Raw genomic sequence first — 22,446 nt, 5'->3', positions numbered from 1 at the left:
ATAAAATAAGTGAAAAACTGAGTCCTCCTCAGTTACACCAGCCACGTTTTAAGTTCTCAGTAGCCATGTGACTAGTGCCCACCGTATTAAGACAGTGCAGATACTGGACATTTCTGTCAGTGCAGAAAGTTCTACTGGGCAGTGCTGACCTCAAAAGGGCCATTAAATAGCTATTAAAATATTAACTGCAGCAATATGAAAATTGCTTGAGATAAAATATTAAGTGAAAAATAAACAGGTCCAGTAATTTATAGATATAAACCATAATTGAAACAACGCAACAATTCAGGTTCGTTCTTCCATTTGTGTTACTTAGTACCTACCGTCAGCATTGTCCTGGGTAGGTACTGGGGAATCAGAGATGAATTGGACCTGTTCCCTGACCTCGAGGAGCTTCTAGTCCAACAGGAGAAGACAGATAAGAAAACAGTATGTGCTTTACAGTATTACAGTGCCCTGATAGAAATCTGTTTAGAGTACTACTTACTGGGTGGGGGACACAAGAAATTCCTCAAACACCAAACCCATCAGTTCTACCTATGAAAGAAAGTCAGGAAAGGTATCCCAAAGGAGGACTCATTTGCCCTGACTCTGCTGATGGGAGCAGCAGCTTGCCAGACAGACCGAGCAAGAGGGAAGGAGAGACTGGGTTGTCAGGCAGAAACCAGACTGGGCACTTCTCAAGGTCCAAGACTTGCTTGAGTTTGTAACTTTAGAATTGAGAGCTCTATAAATGCTTTTTAACCTGAACTGAACCACGCACTGTGAGTGAAGAAAAGCATGAAGATATAATACGAGGGGGCTGCATGGTACGTCAGGGAGAGAATGAAGCCCAGGTGTGAGGACAAGGGGGTTGTTTGTCAGGCAACAGAACTGAGCTTGACACTGTAGTGAATGTGGAACTGAAAGATTTCAAACAAACAAACAAAAAAAAAACAGAGGAGAAAACATTACAGGTATATGTTAATAACAGCAGGATTAGGGGTTTTCTTTATGACTATCAGTGATTTTCTTTTCCTTTCTACTATCTTACAGATCTGTAACGTGAGCATGTTTGTTTTATAAATCTATCTGAAAAATAAAAAGACAAACAACTGTGTCATCTACTGGTTTTCCATGATATATTTGGCTGTACTTTGCTGTCACTTTGTTAAAGGTAAGAACAATCATAATATTAACTAGCTTTTATTGAGTTCTTTTCTTGGACCACTCACGATTCTAAGTTCATGTGTTAATTTATTTAATCCTCACAAGTTATACAAGGGAGTTACTAACAGCCCCATTTTACTGATGGAGAATTTCAGGTATTTAGAAGTGAAGAAATTTGTCCAGTGGTACAAAGGTGTGAAGTGGCAGGACGAAGCACCCTGAACTCAGAGCCCTAAATCTTCCTTTTATTAAATTAGTCTGCAATTCAAATTCTCTATCATTTCATTCTGGATTGCCCTCACTCATTACATTTTGGGAACATTTGGTTTTACTATTCTTCAGGCAGATCCTAATTTGGGTAGAAGAGATTGGAATGTGACTCACTCTGAAGGAATCCAGAAGATCAATCCCAGAGACCTGCGTATCACACTCCCTTACTTCTTTCCAGTGTTTGCTCAAATATCTCTTCCCAAACATGGCCTAACACAGGTAGATGCTCAGTACATATTTGTAGAATGAATGAATGAATGAATAAGCTTGAGCATTTAATCTTCAAAAAGATTATTTTTCTCAGTATATACTAAGATGACTACACAGAACTTTTTTTTTTCAAAAATAAGAAACAGAATTTCTCTTATAATTCTGTGTGATGGAGAGAATTCAATTAAGCCAGAATACTTTATTCTCTAAGTATTCCAGATAATCAACATTTAATAGTTTATCTTCAGATATTATTAATGATATAAGTAGGTCCATGGAAAAGACATCGCTGATCTGGATTATAGGTGGTCAAAGCAAATGCCACTGAAATAATTTATTTTAGCACCAGAGGAGAAAGGAGGCTCATTGAGGGACAGAAATAACACAACACTGAGGCATGCTTCTTAGGACGATGCATCCCAGAGGCAAGGGGGCATTCCAGAAACAGGCATCAGTCTGGGGGGGGGGGGCGGGGAATCCCTGGTTTAATTGTTCCCTGGGTTTGATATGAAAGCTATAAAAGAGCAAGTTGCTAGCACTGTCAGAAGCCAAGCTGATAAAGCTGAACATTTTAAGTTCTAGCCATTTGATTCACCTCTCTGAGCAAGGCAAGATTCATGAATGAAGAAGGATCACATCCAACATTATGAAGTGAAGTTAGAAGCCAAAAGAAAACTTAAGACTGTATTTCTAGAATTGAAACCATCCAGTTCTTTTTTTAAATAAAATATGCATTCTCTCATTGTAAAGGGACCGAACTATCAATTTCACTTTAAAATAATAATCTTTGTAAGTCCCACTTTATAACCTTGGTGTAAAAACGTTATTGATTTACATAAGCTTACTCAAATCCTTCAAACATTTAAATATGCATTGTACATCTTATTCCTTATATTTTGAATAGCTGGGAGAGTTCAAAGTATTAAAGAGAGCATTAGGGGTGCCTGGGAGGCTCGGTCGGTTAAGCATTTGACTCTTGATTTTGAGAGTGGTCACGGTCATGAGATCGAGCCCCACATTGGGCTCTGAGCTGACAGTGTGAAGCCTGCTTGGGATTCTCTCTCTCTCTGACCCTCCCCACTTCTCAAAATAAATAAATAAACTTGTAAACAAATTTAAAGAGAACACTGTATTACTCTGTTCTTACCTGGAGGGTAAATAGAATGCTGCTCAATGTATAGCTTGTATTCCACTTAGCAGGGTCGTCCAAAAAATCTATACAGGCCCGACCAGTATTTTGGTCTACTGTATTGAAATAATACATTAATATTGACACATATAATAAAATTATTATTTACAGTTTATGAACATCAAAATATCACAGGCAAAATCAGAAAGCAAATGAGAAAGCAGAAAAGTATTTTCAGTGAATGTGACTGGCAGTTGATATAGTGTAGCTGTTAAAAGCATACACATAGATCTGAACATTGACTCCCCTGCTTTGTCAGCTCTGTGACCTTGAGCAATTTAACTTTACCTCTCTAGGTCTCACTTTCCTAATGTGTGAAAGGGGGATACAATGAAAGAAACTATCTTCACTGAAAAGAATTAGAAGATAAAGTACAATACGTTTTATTAGCGTATTAAAAACTCTTGTAAATAATAAGAGAAACATTTGTACCCTAATAGAAAAACCTTGCCATAAAAAGCTAAGAAGTGAAAAGAAAATTGTGAAAAGGTGAAGAGAGCTGTTGGATTTGACATTGTGTTGTAAAACTATAATAATTATAACCCTCCAGTGGGATGTGAGATTAAACAATGTGATAAGAGCCTTTAGAAACAAATCCTACTATGGGTTACAATTGTTGTATGTTAAAAGTGCAATTATGAGTCAGCAGCAAAAGAAAAGATAATCAACAAGTGTGCAGACTACTCATTGTCCTCTGGTATCTACTCTTCCTTTCTTCCATTTCTTCTGTGATAAGAAGCTCTATGCCTGCCCCCATCTCCATCCCTCTCTGTGATTTTAGATAAATACATGGTTGCCCGCATTTTCCCCAGCCTTTCCTCCAGCGAGATGTGACCATGTAACTAAGATGTAATCGTGGGATATCAGCAGAAGGAAAGTGTGCAACTTCTACATCATATTTCATGAAGGAAGCTGTTTTGCCCTCTGTGGTTCCCCCCCTTCCCACTGGTCACAGAGTAAATGCCTTACATCCAGAAATGATACTGCATGATGAGGACAGCAAAACCTCTCTGCCAGCTTTGTTCTGTTATATACAGATTGGAAAGATACATAGAGCTTAGCATATCCCTTGACACTGTTAATTAACTAAATCAGTATTTTATTTTGTTAAAAAATTTTTTGTAATGTTTGTTTTTGAGAGAGGCGGGGGGGGGGGGGGGAGAGAAGCAGAGAGAGAGGGAGACACAATCCAAAGCAGGCTCCAGGCTCCTAGCTGTCAGCACAGGCCCCACGTGGGGCTCAAACTTGCGAACCATGAGATTATGACCTGAGCCAAAGTCAGATGCTTAACCAACTGAGCCACTCGGGCACCTCAGTTAACTAAATCGGTATTTTAAAGAAAGAATAGAGTTAAATATGACAAATAAGACTACAGAACAACTAAAAGAATATTAAAATGATGATTTGATTGTGTTTGGGGAAAGGGTCATCAAAGTTTAAAGATAATTACAAAAATCTCAAAGGACAAGACTAATAGATATGATTACATAAAAAATTTTAAATCCCAGATATAAAACAGCCAGCATAAGCAAAATTTAAAAATTAGTGACAGAGGGAAATATTTGCCACATCTAAGACAATGTAATAAACATTGCCAAGTCTGACAATTTGCAAAATAAGAAATACCATCAACAGACATGAAAAAATGTTTAACTCACAAATATTCAAAGAAGTGCTTATTAAAATAAAAAAGTGAGATTTTTATAAAATTGGCAAAAAAAAAAAAAAAGTCTCTGAAGTTTCCATGCCCAGAATTGGAGAGTGATAAAATGAGAACTTTGTATACAGTTACTGGTGGAAGTGTAAATAGCATCCAGAAAGGCAACTTGGCTTTATGTATCTAAACACTTAGAACTATATACAGCCATCTTTTGGAGTTTGGGGGCTAATAAGTAATACTCTGCTCCTCCTGAGTTCATACATAATGAAAAAGGCCTAACTGTGAAACATCAACTTTACTGTAGGTTAGATTGATATGGAGAATGCATGATCAATGGCTTTAATCAAGCTCCACAAAAAGCCCCCCTGATTTGGACTTAACACCCAAACTGAAGGCCTCCCGTTTCTTGCCTGGAGAAAGTGAGACGGCACCCATTCTCTGGGAAGGCTGGTTGGAAATAAAGTGTTGAAAAAGTGCTGAGGCACACGTGTTCAATTTTTCCTATTTCCCCAACAGATAAGTCACTCAAGTAGTGACGGAGGGAAAGACCAGCAATCACAGATGTTCTATACTTTCTCTCCTTGAGACAGAAGCTCTTTGTACTTTGTGGAAATGGAAGGTTTGTAACTATGAGTTAAGAAGACCACCTGCCCCCCCATATTTAACCAGTAACTTCATTTGTGTTTATTTTAAGCAAATAATAGAAAACATACACAATGAATTTTGTACCATAAATTTAATTTTATCCCTTAAAAATAGGGATTTTTTAAAATTACAAAGTAATAATGTACTTGGAAAGAATTATATGAAAGTATATAAAGTAAAATATGAAAACGCCCTTGCCTACTAATGCCACTCTTTAGAATTATTACTAGTTGGTCTATACAAATATACACACACATGTGTGCATGTGAGTGTGTGTATGGTTTTTGTTTTTTCATTAAATGGAATTATATCTTACATGTTATTCTTTGAAGTGTGTTTTTTTTTTTTCCATTTAACAGTGAATCATCAACATATTTCCGGACTTATTTATTTATTTATTTATTTATTTATTTAGATGTTTGTTTGTTTAGAGAGCTCTTGCAGGTGAGAGCAGGGGAGGGGCAGAGAGAGACAGAATTCCAAGCAGGCTCCGCACCGTCAGCACAGAGCCTGATGTGAGGTTCGATCTCACAAGTGCAAGATCATAACTTGAGCCAAAATCAAGAGTTGGATGCTTAACCGACTGACCCATCCAGGTGTCACTGGACATATTTATTTAAAAATATTTGAACACCAGATATATGCCAAGTAGTGAATATTCTTGGAATATAGCAATGACCAAAAAGTCTTGCTTTTATATATCTTCCTTGTTATGTATATAGCTGTAAGATATTTTATTTAAAAATTCCAATATCAATGGACACTGGTGTTTATCTCCCTTTTTACTGTTTCCAGCATTGTTATTGGGAACAAACATCTTTAAATATTAAACATACTCTTCCACACTTGTGCTACTATTTCTATGGAATCATTTATAAATATGGTATTACATGGATTTAGGGCTGTTTGCCCTTTATTGCTGATTAGAAACTGTCAAACTGCTTCCCACATAGGTCACACTAAGGTCATCATTATGTCAGAGAGCCCATGTTTGCCTACCCCTACTAAAATTGTGTAGATTTTTAACATTTTGTAAACATAAGCAATGAATCATAATTTTTGTTTTAATATGCATTTACTTTCTTACTAGTGTGGTTGAACATCTTTTTGTGTTTATTTTTGTGATGTTTCTTCTATAAAGTGTTTGTTTATAACTTTTGCCCATTTTTCTATTGCTTTAATTTTTCTTATTGATTCTTAAGTGCTCTTTATATGTTGTAGATATTCTGTTCTCATTGCAAATATTTTCCCTTGGTTTGCAAAAGTCATGTGTTTTGTCTCTGTTTATAATATTGTTGGACATAGAGAAGTTTTAAAAAGTTTATATAGTTTAATGTACCATGCTTTTTTCATGGATTCTAGGTTTTATCATATTTGAAAAGGCCTTCCTCATCAAGCTGATAAAAATTTCTATTAGATTTTCTTCTTTTTAGTATGTAAAACTTTTAGATTTTTGATATATCAGGAATGCACTTTGTATATAACTTGAACAGCATTCTAACTAATTTCTTTCTGAAATGTTAATTTGTCAGTGCATCATTTTTTATGATAAAAAAATTAGACCCAATGAGAATATTGAACAATACGAGAATAGTTAAGTTTATCATTTGGTCATCAAAAATGACCTTTGAAGAACGTTTAATAATGCAGAAATAAACATGTCATTTTAAAAACTTCATATGTAATATTTCAACTATGTAGAAAAAATACATACATAGTAAAAAGAAAATAAATTTAAGTGTTGAGAGCAATAGCTCTCTGAGTTAGGATTCAAGTTGATAATTTTATCGTGCCTTTGCATATTTTACCCAATAAGCATGCTTACTAATATAACCATAACAAAGTTGTTAAAAAGAAACATTCTTAAACACTTATGAGGAACAAGGACAATAGGGACAGAGCCCCAATGAAGAAATCTCATTTGGTCCTTACCATTTGGATGAAAAGGAATTGTTAAGAATTTCACAACTGGAGGCACCAAATTGTACTCCGATGTAAAATTTATTGTCAGTTGGAAGAATAATCCTATGATAAAGACACAAACATTTTTACAGAAGTGTCATGTGGCACTGAATACCTGAAACCCGAAGTTTCTCGACACGTTAGCCTCCTCAAGGTCCCTGGATTTTTATTTATAAGTAAATTGGATCACAGGGTATGTAGACTCCCCTACACAGTATAACACACTCTGCACAATCTAATCCCACTGTGTTTTCAGCCTGCTTCCCATCAACCCTTTTTGCCCACTGACTCCATCCCTTAACACCTGCCTCCTGCACTGTATTGCTCATATTTACTGAACTCACTGTTCCAGAACCATTTCTTGTTGATAAGCTTTTGCCATGCTGTTCACTCAGACTGAATTTCCTTCCTCTCTTTCTAAACCTGACAAACTTTTACCCGCTCTTAAGGATTCAACTCAAGTGTCACTTCCCTGAGAAGCCACTCCTGACTTTCCGAGGTGAAATTAACTAATCACTGCCTCCTCAGCATTCCATTCAAAATCCATTACTATCATGTATTATATATATTTTTTTTACAATTATCCACTTATGTTTCTCTCCCCTGCTTCACTCGACAAATCTATCTTGTTAAACCACAAAGAAAAAGTGCATGGTCATTAACGTTTATAGTGGCCCAGTCTTCTTAAAAATTTGATTTGTGAAAATTTGGGGGGAAAATCACAGAGGAAAGAAGTGAGAGATAATTGTGGGATTTCTGTGCAAGTAGGAATTTTGAGAGCTATTCTCTGATTTCATGGAAGGCTTACATGATATTCCCAATTGATATACTTTACTGTGTCTGCTTCTTAAAAGTGTAAGAACATTAACATTTGGCATAAAGAAAAATTCAAATCTAAAATTTCCATCTATGGTGACAAATGGCAAGAAATTAAGGCACATAATGAAAAAATAACATGTGAATACTTTTAAAATTTTAGAGAATTTATATATTATCACCTTATTATATACATGAAAGAAAATAGGCTGATAATGGCATAAAGACTTTTAAAAAGCAAATTAGTTTTGAAAACACAAACCTTGCCAAACTGTATTCTGTAGACCTTGAATACTAGCTCCCCATTCCATCAGATCTTCACTTACAGGAAAGGCAGTAATACCCTTTAATTTAAAAAACAAAGCAAAGTGGAAGATTAAATATCACAGCTTTGAAGATCAGATGTCAAATTACAATGAATTCCAAAAACTCCACGTTTTCTTTTCCTGATAAATTTATTTATTTGTTGATTTGGGGAGATGCTAGATATTGTCTTATTACACAGAAGTTAAGGTAGATTCCAAGAAATACACACAATAGTAAATTTAAAATAAATCATAAGCATGGAAATTGCAAGCGGGACTACAAAGTCAAGACTGAGATGTGTGGCTTATATAAATCAATAGCTAATTTAAGATTTCAAATAGAAAAGAAGGAAAGAGTTGGAAAGCAGGAATTTCTTCAGGGCTTTAAAAAACTATATGGATGCTCTATTGAAGGAATGAAGTAAAAAATTTTCATTAAGAAAAACACAATTCCAAAATTATGCTTGTATATAAAAATAAAATTTTCATATACTTGAGGTACTGTCCCAATGGATGGACAAGAATGTATTTCATGGAAAACTTTATCACTTATGCTGAGGAATACTTAAATATAGTTGACAAACATTTCTGAGCAACCACATCGTTATTAAGTATGTTAAATGCTAGTCTGGATAAACATTATAATATTTCCATTTTCTCCATTATCTATATTTACATATCACTTCTCCCTTCATCAAATTCTCTTTTACCAGAGAACTACAAAGTTCAGGTAGAGCAGAAACAACATCAAATGTTAGGTTTGTGCATCCGGGATGTTTGCTGTTGGACTCAATAATTGTTCTAACATCTGCAAGCAAAGACAACACTTCTATAGCAGGGGTCGAAAGAAAAAAAACCACTGAACTACACCTGGAGCAACTGTTGGTAGCCCTCTGTGCATTCCCTCTAAGGTGGCTTTCTTGCCATTCTTTCTCTTAAGTACCCCCTCTCCCCCTTCCATTTTTAATTCTCCATACCATAAGTGATACATCAGCCTGTGGCACCTATGGACCTCACTGTGGTGGCACTCAGGGCAAAGCCTTCCTCTGTGTTAAAATTATAAAGGAAAGGCACTCGTGCATTATGATAGCAGTTGGTGAAAAGTGCACTAGACAGTGATTAGTAGAACTTAAGACTTAAGAGCAAGGGGGTTTGGAATCAGAAAACCCTATGATAGAATCCTGGGGCCAAATATTTACTGAACCTTTCTAAGACTTAGGTTTCTACTTAATGTAGGTAAAACAAAACACTACTTAAAAAGAAAAGTTTACTTATTTATCTTAGAAGGGGTGGGGCAGAGAGAGAAAGAGAGAGAGAATCTCAAGCAGGCTCCACACCGCCAGAGCAGAGCTAGATATGGCGCTGGAACCCACGGAACAGTGAGATCATGACCTGAGCCAAAATCAAGACTCAGACACTTTACCAACTGAGCCACCCAGACACCCCAACACTACTTATTTTATGATATTGTAATTAATGAGCCACAGCCCTGCACCTACTAATTACTACTTGCTATTCAGGGCTTAAATATGCATAAATTACTTAGCATAATATGCTCAATATTGTGAACTGTTATTATGAAGTAATAATAATTGTTATAGTGTTACAGTGCAATCAACTCATTAAATAACAATGCTGTAGTGGCAAATTAGGTTTAACTAAATTATGCCTTCTAGAATAAACACGGATCAAAATGATTTTTAAAAATGTGTACCCCAACGAAACCCATCCCTCCAGGTTCCCGGTACTTACCTTAAAATTGTTCTCCTTCAACTCTTGGAAGTCTCTTTCCAGCAAGAAGTAAGCCCTGCGGTGCATGATAAGGCAGCAAAGGGCCTGGCACTTGTCCCCACACTCCTAGGGTGCACTCTGAGACAGATGTCTGAGATTACCGGTCACTGTCCCACTCCGACATAAATCTTGTTTTCTAGAGCCCCAGAACGCTGTGTCCTCCCAACAGAAGCGGCTCTAAATTGGACATAGAACAGTGACTTTTTTTTCTCCTCTGACTTCAAGAAGGAAACCGGGCACGTGCTCAACTGCGGTGTGTGACCGCCGTGCCAGCCTACAGCCTGGTCTCAAGGCAAACTTGGATGAGCACCTGGCACAACCCGTGTCGTCCGTGCGGGCGGCGAGCGGGAGAAGTGTAAGCGCAGGGCAGCGTGGGGCCCTCGTTAGTCGGGTAGTTTACGTTTCACAGGTGTAACTGGGTGCCCGCTTCGCAGGAGGTCGCAAATCGGTTGCCAAGCAACAGAACCCTGCGGGAAAGGAGTGGGGGAGTTTGGCTGCCCCTTATCCAATCAGCGACCGGGGCAGGCCTCTGGAAAGCTTCGCAGCCAATCGTCCAACAGTTTCACTTTGACAGGCCAATGAGATCTGTTGTCAAGACAACAACCCCCGCCCCCCACGCCAACTCAGTCCACCAAAGTGGACTGTACCCAATTAGTGTAGAGGGTGGGGTAAAGTCCCAGGATCTTTCAGAAGCCTTCACTCGCAGTCCTTCTCTGAAATGCTTTCACTCTTCTTTGAATACCAGAAACTGTCTGGTAATAAGTAATCACTACATACAAGTCTGAGCTTATTAATCATAAGGTATATGGCAAGCTATCATTCATAATACGTTACAAATATTACTATGTCTTCAAACCCGACAGTTACCTTGGGAGGATGCTCCGGGAACAGGGAAGTATTTCAAATGTATCAGGTTCCCATCTTGTGCCACAGGGTTTTGCACTACTTTGCCTTCTCTAGACATTTACCACATTCCTTCCGCCCTTTTCCCCCACCACTTTTCCTTCACTCGTCGTTCAGATTTAACTTCGCCCTCATGGAATCTTTCTTTTGTGATCCTAGAGGACCCTGTGTTTACCTCCTCATTAGCATTTATCACACTGGATCACAACTGCCTGTCGTCTTCTACAGCAGACTGTGAGCGACTGAAATGTGCTCGCTTGACAGTGCCGACTACAGAAGTTGACATCATTGTTCAGAGTACCTTCTGGTTAGCTAGTTATTTAGCTAATTTTACAGAAACTGGCTATCAGTTAAATTAGTTCATGCATTCCACAAACATTAAGGACTTCTAATGTGCCATGAAAACAATTCAAATGAAGTGACTGCCTTTATGTCTCCTTTATGCTTTATGGCTCCAGGATACAATAAAGTACACAAAAACAAAACAAGTATACAAAACAAAAATCATAATTTCAGATCGCAGTAAGTGCTGGCTAGACAGTAAAAGAGTAATGTGACAGAGAGTGCAGTAGGTAGTTAAGGGTTAGATATGGTGGTCAAGGAAGGCCTCTGTCAGAAGTGGTTTTTTTAAATTTTTTTTTTCAACATTTATTTATTTTTGGGACAGAGAGAGACAGAGCATGAACGGGGGAGGGGCAGAGAGAGAGGGAGACACAGAATCGGAAACAGGCTCCAGGCTCTGAGCCATCAGCCCAGAGCCCGATGCGGGGCTCGAACTCCCAGACCGCGAGATCATGACCTGGCTGAAGTCGGACGCTTAACCGACTGCGCCACCCAGGCGCCCCAGAAGTGGTTTTTGAGATGATACCTGAAAGATAAGATGAAAAGGATCCAGCTTTATGCAACTGAGGGCAGATACTTCCAGGAAGATGAAAACACAGTAGCTATAGTCAGGGAAAAGCTAGGCTTAAAAAAGGAACCAGGGAGGGCTAGAGAGAGTAGAGGGAGATATAATTAGGGTGGGGCCCTTCCTACATGATGGGAGGTTTGGGTTTTATTTGAATAGCCATGGGGATCCATTCAATGGTTTAAGCCAAAGAGAGTCATGCTCTGATTTCCATTTACAAAATTTCTCTGGCTGCTTTGTGGAGAATGGATTGTGGGGAAGACAGTTTAGAAGGCTCCCATGGTCAATTTCATGTTCAGGTATGATAGCTTACAGATTCCCAGCAATGTATTAATTTTACTAACATTGTAGCACAATAAAATGATTTTATTCTGTTACATAAAACTGACTATAAAAGAATTTTTCCTATTAAAATATCAAGCAGGATCTAAGATCGAACTTTTTTGGCTACCTTTTATATCCAATAGATTTTAACTTGAACCTTATAGAACTGTGAATGTAGAGTGAAAGTGAAGACAGGACATTTTAGTGAGAAGAGAGTATACCCAATTTGAGGGTTTAGCTAGATTTCTTGATGATATGGTGGTTCTGTGGCTCCTTTGACCCTGTAGGGGAACACTGTGATAGTAATTGCATAATCCTTTGTCTTTTCTTTACAATTTTGTTCTAGGGAAAATTATGTTAAGGTAAAAGGAAAAGGTAAAATTAAAACATTCTTTGTTCTGAATTTTTAGAAATTGGTATTTATATGGGTAACTTCAATGCAATGAAAATCAAGTTGGTAGATTCTCATATGACCCCTAAAGTTGATATTACTAGCCTTGATTTCTCCTTGGGACTTCAGCATCGTGTACTCAATTGCCTGGTTCTCAGCCAGCTGTTTCAAAGACATTTCAGATTCAAAATGTCCAAAAATGAACCAAATACCTTTCCTCCTCTTCACTAGCCTCCTATTCCATTTTGTTCATCCAGTTTCTCAAGCTGGAAATCTGAAGTTCCCCTCTGACTTCTCTTCCTCATGACTCACCTTCAAGTACTCAACCAGACCCCCTGCTTTTCTAGCTTCTTCTCGAGCCTTATTACCAGTACCCAAGTTCACAGCCTTGTTATTCTTGCTAGAACACAGAGCATCTTTATACTATACTCTCCGCCTCCAGACTTGCGTGTCATGATACCTCACAGTAATGTATGTAAAACTAACACGTGATCATGTAATTCTCTGTTTAAAATACTGCAAAAGATTCCCTTCACCACCCCAGCTTACCCTGCCTACCTCCATTTTCGGGGTTTTAAATGTGGATTGACTTCTAAGGGTATAGATCTGGGGGCTGTAATTGTGGGCCACCTTGTATTTGCCTGTATATCTGTATGTGTGTGCACATAGGCTTTTTTTTTTTTTTTTTTTTTTGTAGAACAGGGTCAGGGAATTCATTAATTTTAATAATCACCTGTGATGTAAAAAGCTTAAGAGACCATGCACTATAGAATTAAATCCAAGCTTCCTAACATGGCACTGCAAAACTTCCATGATATTTTTCCTATTGACCTTTCCTTTGTTGATGCGCATTCTGCTTCATATTTGAAACAGCAGCACTGAACTGCTTGTCTTTTCCCTGTATCACCTTGCCTAGGCTCTCTACCTGGACTTTCTTCCTCTTCTTTATCTGGCTAACCAGCTCTTACAGATTGCTGAAAGACATCAATTCCTTCTCAGACTCTTCCTAAACCACCATGATGGGTTATGTTCTCATTTAACCTGGGCACATCTTTGTGGATTGTTACCACATTATTTTGAAATGATCTATTCCTGGCTTTTTCTTCCTCACAGAATGTAAATTCCTAAGGGCATGGAGACCTGTTTATTCATCACTGAATTCCCAGCACCAAGCACCTGGCTCAGGGGGGCAACACTTTCTGCTGATTGAGTTGAACTTAGCAGATAAAAAATTGGGGGGTGGGTGGGCAGGAGAGTGACCCTTTCATAACAGGACCAGATGTAAGCAGAAGAAGGGGTTTGCAAAGATGGGGGGGGGGTGGGTGGTGGGTGATTTAGGGGAGTTTGTCTAGCCCCATGGGAACATAGCAGGTTCAAGTTGGGAGTATAGAGACAAAGTAGACAGTGGAGCAGAAGAATCAGTGACAGCAGGAGCCCATGGAGCAGAGGGGCTAGAGAGCTGCAGGCAGGACATAGATTGTAAACGCAATCCCCAGGGCACCAAGAGGAAGGCATAGGTACTTAGAAGGGTCCCCAACCAGTGGGCCTCAAAGGACAAACAGGTTAGAACTCCTGGAACTGTTTTGGGAATGAAAATGCTAAGAAATACAGAGCTTCCTGCCAGTCGGCCTCTGGAGGCTTGGCCCTATTGGATTTGGAGGTACTAAGTAAAAGGGATCACAGTTGCACTTGCTGGCTGTCCATCATCCTGTGTTGTTATAATTCCCTTAGCTCCTGTGTGGATGGGAGACAAGCTCTGGTTACAGAGGCTTCTGAGCTGATAAGCAGAACTGGGGCTTTGGTAAAGGGTAGGAGTGTGATGTGTGTGCATACGTGTGCAAGCATTGAGCATGTGGGTAGCGACTGGCTAGGTTTGGTCTCGCATTAATAGCAGCAGGAGCTGGAAACTAGTAACATCAGCTGTACAAATATCTGAGTCTCTTAAAATTGCAAACTTCTAAGTAGAGGTCCATCTGAAAATATTTTTCTTTGTATAGACTCACCTTCCATTTATTATAGCATATGTTTTAATAAAATTTCCCCATACATGATAGCACTGATGTTATGTCCTTGCCACTTCTCCTAAGCCATGTTCTTTTCTGCCTTGTTCATCAGATGTATTGTTGTGGGTGTTTGTATTTTAGATAAACCAACACAATCAGGAAAATAAATCCCATCTGTAGTCCTTCCACTGTCTTTTTGTTTAGGTCTATTGATTTATTTTGAGAGAGAGAGACAGAGAGACAGAGAGAGAGAGAGAGAGAGAGAGAGCGAGAGAGAGCGTGCGCACTCAAGCGGGAGATGGCCAGAGAGTCATGAACCGTGAGATCATGACTTGAGCAGAAATCAGGAGTTAGACACCCAACTGAATGAGCCACCCAGGCGCCCCTCCACTGTCTAAGTTTATTAGTAAGTCTAGGTAAATAATGTGTGCTCTCGAGACAGACTTGGGTTGTATTCCAAGATACCTATGTTTTAGTAGTGGCATACATAGCCTTGAAAAAGTTACTTAGCCTCCCTCCCTGTACCTGCATTTCCTCACCTGTAGTATCCAGCCAGTAATAACAGCTACTTCTCAGAATCATTGTGAGGGTTGAAAGCAGTTAATGCCTGCTGAGCGCTCAGTCACTGGCTGGGGTAGAGTGATAGTCAACACCTATGCTGACCGTGGGCTGGGCACAGGGTTCTACGTGTTTCATGGTAATTCATTTCATCCTCAGAAACGACTCTGTAAGGTAGGTACTATTTTGATTCCAATTTTTACAGATGAGGGAGATACACAGTCACACAGCTGGAATGCAGCAGCCAGGACGCAACCCCAGGGTATCTAGCTCTGGAGTCCATGCTTTTGACCACTAGGCTACCCTGCCTCACAAATGTTTCATGTTCTACCAAGTGAGCTCTCTGGGCTTATTTCAAAAATTATTGCTACTTTTGGGGCACCTGGGTGGCTCAGTCGGTTAAGCAATTTTCCAGCTGAATTTCTACTTGTTTGCTTTCTGAGTTTTCCTCCACTAAAATGTAAACCCAAGAAAGCTGGACCATTGCTATATAATAAAATAATGTCTGATATGTAATAAAGGCCCAATATAAATCTGTTAGCTAAATGTGTACTCTGTCTTTTCTTTTAGATTATAAATTCATTAAGAACTCATTCTGACTTCTGTAACTTTTTAAAATGTTTATTTATTTATTTTGAGAAAGAGAGAAAGAAAGAGGGGGGTAGAGAGAGAGGGAGAAAGAGAACCCCAAGCAGGCTCTATGCTGTGAGCGTGGAGCCAGACACAGGGCTCTATCCCAAGAACTGTGAGATCATGACCTGAGCCAAAACCAAGAGTTGGTCCCTTAACTGACTGAGCCTTAATTCCTGGAACTTACAAATATGTAGCACTCTGTATGCAGCTCAAAAAAAAAAAAAAGTACGAAGTACAAAATAATTATTTTTACATTAACTTATTACTTTTGAAAATTTAAGTGGACAATAGGTTTTATTAAGTCCTACTATACACTTTTTTTTTTTTTTTGGCTTTCTCTTTCAGTCTTTCCCCTTGAAAGTAGGCCTAGAGGATTGGAAGGAGAAAAGTTGCATTACATTTCTTATGGTTGGCAGAATTCTAAGATGACCTTCAAGATCTCCACCCACTGCATACTCCTTAGGACTATGAATATGATGTATTTTACTCTTGCAATTACGTTAAATGGCGCAGTTGATTTTAAGAATGGGTGAGCCTGACCTAATCAGGTGAGCCCTTAAAAGAGACTGGACTCTTCCTGAAATCAGTAACTGAAAGCGTGAGAAGAAGTCATTGTGAGGGATATTCCCTTTTGCTACTTTTGAAAATTAAGGGAGCTATGTGGCAAGGAATGTGGGCAGCCTCTAGAAGCTGACAGTGGCCTCTGGCTAACATCCAGTAAGAGAATCAGGGCTTCAGTACTACAACCAGAAGCTACTGAATCCTGCCACAAACACATGACCTTGGAAGAGAACCTGAACTCCAGATCAGAATTCAACTTGGCTAACACTTTGTGAGACCCTGAACAGGGGATGCCATCATGCCATGCCCAGATAGGACCAACAGGACTGTGGGCTAATAAATGGGCATTGTTTTCAAATATTAAGCCTGTGGTATTTTGTTACACAGTAATGGCTAACTAATACAACTTATCCAGAGCGTACAGTTACTGACCAAGACAAGTTATGTGACAAAAGGTCAGTCACTTACTGAGTTGGGTTTACCCTGATTTAGTGTAAAAAGAACTTGAAACCAGTTGATAGACATTAACATATGGCTTTAGAGGGCTAGGGGATAAAATGGGTGTGGTATCTGAAAAATGAAAACCGAACCAAGGCTCATATACAAACTTTCACATCCTAGGTGAGCAAAGCAATGAGCAATGAGCAATGTAATTATTTAACATTTGCAAAGTTACTGAGGCCACCTTCGGCTTTAACAGCCAAGTGTCCCCTCCCCCTCTTTTTAAAAACAAATCTTTCCCTCAGGACTTGGCCAACAGATGTTTTCATTTTACGGAAACTAAAAAACTGCTTTCCTCATCCACCAGGAATATGTCCCAGTACAAAGTGTTAACCTCGTTTGGATTTGAACCCCCATCCTCAAGAACAAAAAAAGGCTGAGGATTGCCAAATGTCAGCTCAGCTGTGAGAAGTGGTTTAAATCATATTTTGACGTATGTTACGCTGTTAACTAGAAAATGAACTGCAGCGCACATGCTTCTAGTAACTCTGGTTTCAAATCATATGATCCCTTCTTTGTCTTGAAGACCTTTTGATGTGCGTTCCCAATATTGAGTTTCTCTGCTTTTAATAATCTTATATTCCTTCCCCAATATAAATGTCATGAAAAATGCTGAATGCTAATCTTCAAAGATCAAACAGGAAGAAAGAGGTGGGCAGCATAGTTCAGCGACTATGAAATTCCTAAAATTTCTCATTTAAAAATTTTATTTTAGCTTATAAACGTCTAAGCTCAAAGAAACGCTTCATTCCCCTTTGTAAAGTTGGAAGTTGCAGGCCCTTTCAAATTTCAGAACTGCGTTAATTATAGAATAATTTAGTCTCTCTCCCCATAAGGTACCCAAGATGCAGGGTCCCCTTGATCACTATTCATATCTGAATTTGTGTCTACCTAACAGAGAGGAGCTCAGAACCAATAATGCTGGCTTTGATTTTATATTCTTTGCTTCAGAAAGGATGACCAAAAGGCCAGGTTTTGCCTGGGCATAGGGGTTCTCTTGGGAAAAAGGACATTCAGTGCTAAAACAGGGATAATTCCTGGCAAACTGGCACAGCTAGGTCACCCTACCCAGGGCATCGAGGACATTTTCAGGGTGGGAATTACATCCACAACTTGATAACAGCTGTTTACTTGTTTTGGAACTTGGTGTTTAAAGGAACCCAACTTGTTTTCCCTGGCAGGCTGGTGCCCAAATCCCATAATCCAAGTTCTAAAACATAATGCCCAGAATTCCATTAGGAGGGGATTTGGGTCTATAATGAAGGAATGCAGCACTTTACATATGCTCAAATGTTTTAGGAGGATCAGGTCTCCCTTTATTTCATTCTCCACATGAGAACACCAATTGTTGAGAGATACCACATATAATATTATGTAATACAACTGAGACTGTGTGTGTGTGTGTGTGTGTGTGTGTGTGTGTGTGTGTGTAGGGGTAGGGAACTGCTTAAAAGATGTAATTATTCTGGGCTTCCTTCACATATATTGGTTTAATATACCTCTTCATGGTGCTCTTAGTTGGCCCCAGGGATGATTCCAGAATTTCAACACGGGAGAAGCTTTGAGGTGGCAATCAGCTTGGGGGTATGAGGGATGACATATGGTATAGGGATGGTCTAGGGATGTGTCTCGAAGCTGTTTTTACTTAGTGTATGTTTATTAGGGCCGGTTTGAGGGGAAATGATGGAAATTATTGAAGGGCTAAGCCCACCCCCACCTCATTGGCACTAATCCTGGGTGTTCTACATTATAGCATGTGCATGAATAATTAGGTGGAATACTTTGAGCTCTAAATATCTTACCACATTAGAAAATAATGTATCTCTTTATAAAAGTTGTTTAAAACACATTGAATAATAGCAACGTTACCACTTTCTGGGCATCTACTATGTGCCAGACAATTCTTAAAGTATTTAAATACATTCTCATTAAATGCTTGTAGCAAGTCTGAAAGACAGATACCCTAGAAAAATTATAAAATTATCTAGACTTTATTTTTTGATAACTTTGTGTCAGGTGCACTTCTCTGCAGCTTACATAAATTAGCTCATTTAGGTTAATTAGCTTCAATCCTAGGAAGCAGATACTTTCACAGATGAATAAATATCAGTTCAGAAACTTGTCTCAATTTGCATGGTTACCAAGGGGTGAAAGAGAGATTTAAGCTCAGGCAGTATGACATCAGAACCTTTACTCCTAACCTCTATGCTACATTTACAATATTTTACTGATAAGGAAATTGACATTCCCTTACTCAAGGTTATCCAGATCATTTGCAGGAACACTTAAAAAGTATGTGCTGTATTCTCCCAGTCTCTTTATTCGGGTCCCATGAAGGAGGGCTAAGGATAGTGTTTTATGCTGTATCTGAGGAATTTACAGGAGATTTTTTCATTGTTTATTATTTTTTTTTGAGAGAGAGAGAGAGAGAAAGAGAGAGAGAGAATGAGTGGGGGAGGGGCAGAGAGAGGGAGGGAGACACAGAATCTGAAGCAGGCTCCAGGCTCTGAGCTGTCAGCACAGAGCCTGATGTGGGGCTCAAACCCACAAACTATGGGATCATGACCTGAGCCAAAGTCAGACACTTAACCAACTAAGCCACCCAGGTGCCCCTATAAGAGATTTTAAGGTAGCTTTTCTGGTACATTCTTGGATGGTTCTGAGGTTATAATTTTCAGAATCTCCCTAATTTTGATAAGCTGCTTTGACAACTATTGCTCTAATGCAGAGATGGCTAGTAAGTTTCATCTCTGTTGCCATTTCTGATTGATTAGTAGGTTATCCAGGGCAGTATGTTGAAAATTTTAAGGCTAACTCTGAGTCTGCTGGAAAAGCATTAGTGACACCTGGCATGAATGCAAGAGGAGAGAAGGGTGCTGGTGCTGTGGGTTTGCTCTTTCATCCACCCAGGGCTTCAGCTGAGTGGAGATTGTGTTCTTGTTCCCAACTACTTGCCCCCTTCCCTGCAAGGAGATTCTATATCCCTACCTGTGACTGTGAGGGTATGGCTGCACTGCCTCTCAGCAGGGTGAGATACATCCATGTCCTACAGTTGGGTTCATCTGCAGAGTTTGTGTTGACCCGGAGAATATGAGAAAAGGACGTGGCATACAGCACGTCCAAGCAGAACGTTTTCAAGTGCCCATGTTTCAGTTCTGCCCCTTGCTCTTTTTTTTTTTTTCTTTTCCCCAGGCCATAAGAACAGCTGGTCCTTCCAAGACCTGGGAGCAGGGCCGCAGCCCCAGACCTACCTCTGCTGACTGATGGAAATGAGAAGTAAACATAATGCAAGTCCCTGAGATTTTGGAGGTATGACTGCAGCCAAGCTGACCAATACAATGAATACACTCTGTTTCCAGAGTGAATTTGGGAAGTACAAATAAGTACTGTCATTTTGCCTGATTATTAGTTTTAGTCTTCCTAGGTTGATTCTTAGTTAACATCTAGATCATGCAATTGGGGTGTTTCAGTCTCCTTCAAGTAAGTGATCTTAATGGGTGTAGACTCAAAAGAAACCTTTCAGGGAATTGTATTAGAATAGGCCCAGATGACAGATGAAATGACCGTTTCTCTGTCCAAGGATTGCATTGGTCAAGGACCACTTGGTGTAGGATGAAGCCTGACCTCTCCCTATTTCTGCTGCAAAATTCACATGCCTCTAAGGTCAGGGAGAGCTTTAGCACTAATTTATGATCGTGGGCAGCAAGTTCTGTTGTTTTGCATGGGATGTGGATTTTGCATGGGATGTCCAACAAAGACTGATATTGAGAACCACTCTCCTTCAAGTGGAACATTCCCTGAATTATCTTTATTCAGCATGTCAGGATACTGGCCTTTTTCAAAGTGTAAGGGATGTCCTATCTAATCTTAAAGAGGGGCCTTTCTCCCAACTTTACCATTCCCAGATAATATTTACTAACCTGGTCACTTTGGTGAGACTATGCACCGTGTCAGGCCTTGTCAGCAAATGTTATAGTACTCGTTTGTGAATATGCATTTCATAGGCGCATATGATTCAGCTAGTCATAAATATGTCAGCAGACTTTCTCCCTGTATGTCTCCATTTTTTAAAATCTTCCCCGCCTAATTTCCTAGGGGATTACAATGACCTTGAGAACTCTGATGGTTTGTAAGTCTCTCCTTCCTCCGAGTTAACAGACTCCTTAGTACTCTTGGCATTTATGGTAACAAACTTCAGGTGCAGTCGTATTTTGGCTGCAAACAAGTTCCTCTTAGGCATGTGATCCCTTGTTCCTTCTCTTCTAAACTAGCATTTTCTCCCTAGCCTTTAAACTATTGCCCTAAAAAAATGCTATATAAATTAAGAGTATGAGCTTCACCCCTAGCACCTCCCGTGGCTCCTTATTGTCCTCCTTCAGAGCTTTCAGTCTCTACAGGCTGTGGGGAGCACAGAAACACAGCCAGCCAGCGAGGTCCGATGGGCTGCAACTGGTAAAAGAACACAGTGGAATGCGCCACAGGTGACTGCATCCAGCCAAGTGGGTCAAGTTGTCACAGGAAGTTCAGGGGAGAGGGGAGCCTCTGCAGCTGCTTCTGCCCGATGCTTTCTAGGAGCCAGATCTTTCTTCCTCCCAAGAAAGAGCAGCCTATCCCTGACCTGGACTGTGTGAAGTTGCAACACAGAGGAGAGCGCTTTTAGTTGTGTTAATCATCGCTGCAAGGAGTCAGAGAAAGTACACTAAGAGACCAAGTCTTTTGAGCTTGTCCACATGAAGGAAAAAGCTTTTGATTACTACCCAGGAATAGGGGTCTCGAGGGAGCTAGACAAGGTAGTCTTGTCAAAGGCTGGGGCTATTAGTTCTCTATCCAAGACAACAGCTACAAAGCATATAACCAATTGCCAAATGGTTAAAGCAAAAGGATTTTACTGCTTAATTTTTCACTAAAACTTGATTTTCTTTAAGGGGAACCAAAGTGGCAAATGTGTTATTAAATGCTTACACATACATTTCTAAGGATGTAATGACCACACACCCCCCCACCACCCCGCCACTCGCCACCTCAATGTTTAGATCATAGGAGAGCTTGTTAAAACACAAACTGCTGGGTCCCATCCCCAGAATTTTGGATTCAGGGCTTCAAAGAGGGGCCTGAGAATTTGCATTTCTGACAAGTTCCAGGGTCTGCTAGTCTGAGGACCACACTCTGTGAACCACTGGGATAGGTAATCATCTTTGAACCACTGGGATAGGTAGATAATAGAGCTCCCTTTAATCAGTAGTTAGTGGTTTGTAGTAGGCATTATCTGAGGTGGTGTTGCAAATTTGCAGATGTTGGTGATTAGGGTAAGGCCCAAATCACAGAGCTGAAGGGATTGGGGATGGTGGGAGGGGAAGAGCCTGGAGAGACAGAAGGAAATAGGAGTGAAGGGCAGACTGAAGAATTCACATGAGAGGGAGAAACCCAACCTGACATCCATCTCACTGCCATGAGAGGTGACTGCTTTATTGAGTTTGATCGCTGAGGTGGTGACAAGAACTGTACCTAAAACAGATGGATAAGGCCCTGAAGGTTTTATTGTATTCCCTTCTGTATTAAAGAGCAGAATGGACAAGTTCTTTGAACTTTCATAATGATACTCATTTTCTTTGACAGTGTGTATTAATTGCCAGATGGGGAACTCTTTCTTTTGGGCAAAGAAGGTCAT

At 39.6% G+C, this 22,446-nt stretch overlaps 1 protein-coding gene across 5 annotated transcripts in view; it reads right to left on the bottom strand.

The window, feature by feature from the left end:
• Window positions 1–10,576, bottom strand: part of UBE2U (ubiquitin conjugating enzyme E2 U) — a 60,440-nt gene extending 49,864 nt beyond the window's left edge. Inside the window, exons 1-4 of one of the 5 annotated variants that reach the window (XM_019837157.3) lie at window positions 9,959–10,576; window positions 8,164–8,245; window positions 7,056–7,148; window positions 2,777–2,874 (exon numbers count right to left, since the gene is read on the bottom strand). In XM_019837157.3, the coding sequence (XP_019692716.1) occupies window positions 2,777–2,874; window positions 7,056–7,148; window positions 8,164–8,245; window positions 9,959–10,024 (339 nt within the window). In that variant the 5' untranslated portion in view covers window positions 10,025–10,576. Of the gene's footprint in view, window positions 1–2,776; window positions 2,875–7,055; window positions 7,149–8,163; window positions 8,246–9,958 lie in introns of those variants that run through there. The other 4 variants (XM_019837160.3, XM_003990157.5, XR_006584364.1 and 1 more) reach the window with 4 other exon arrangements.
• Between the last annotated feature and the right edge of the window lie 11,870 nt (window positions 10,577–22,446).

Source organism: Felis catus, chromosome C1 (assembly GCF_018350175.1).
Source record: "Felis catus isolate Fca126 chromosome C1, F.catus_Fca126_mat1.0, whole genome shotgun sequence".
Taxonomy (NCBI): domain Eukaryota; kingdom Metazoa; phylum Chordata; class Mammalia; order Carnivora; family Felidae; genus Felis; species Felis catus.
The sequence above is the reverse complement of the archived record's forward strand: the minus strand, read 5'-3'. Positions and strand labels throughout refer to the sequence as shown.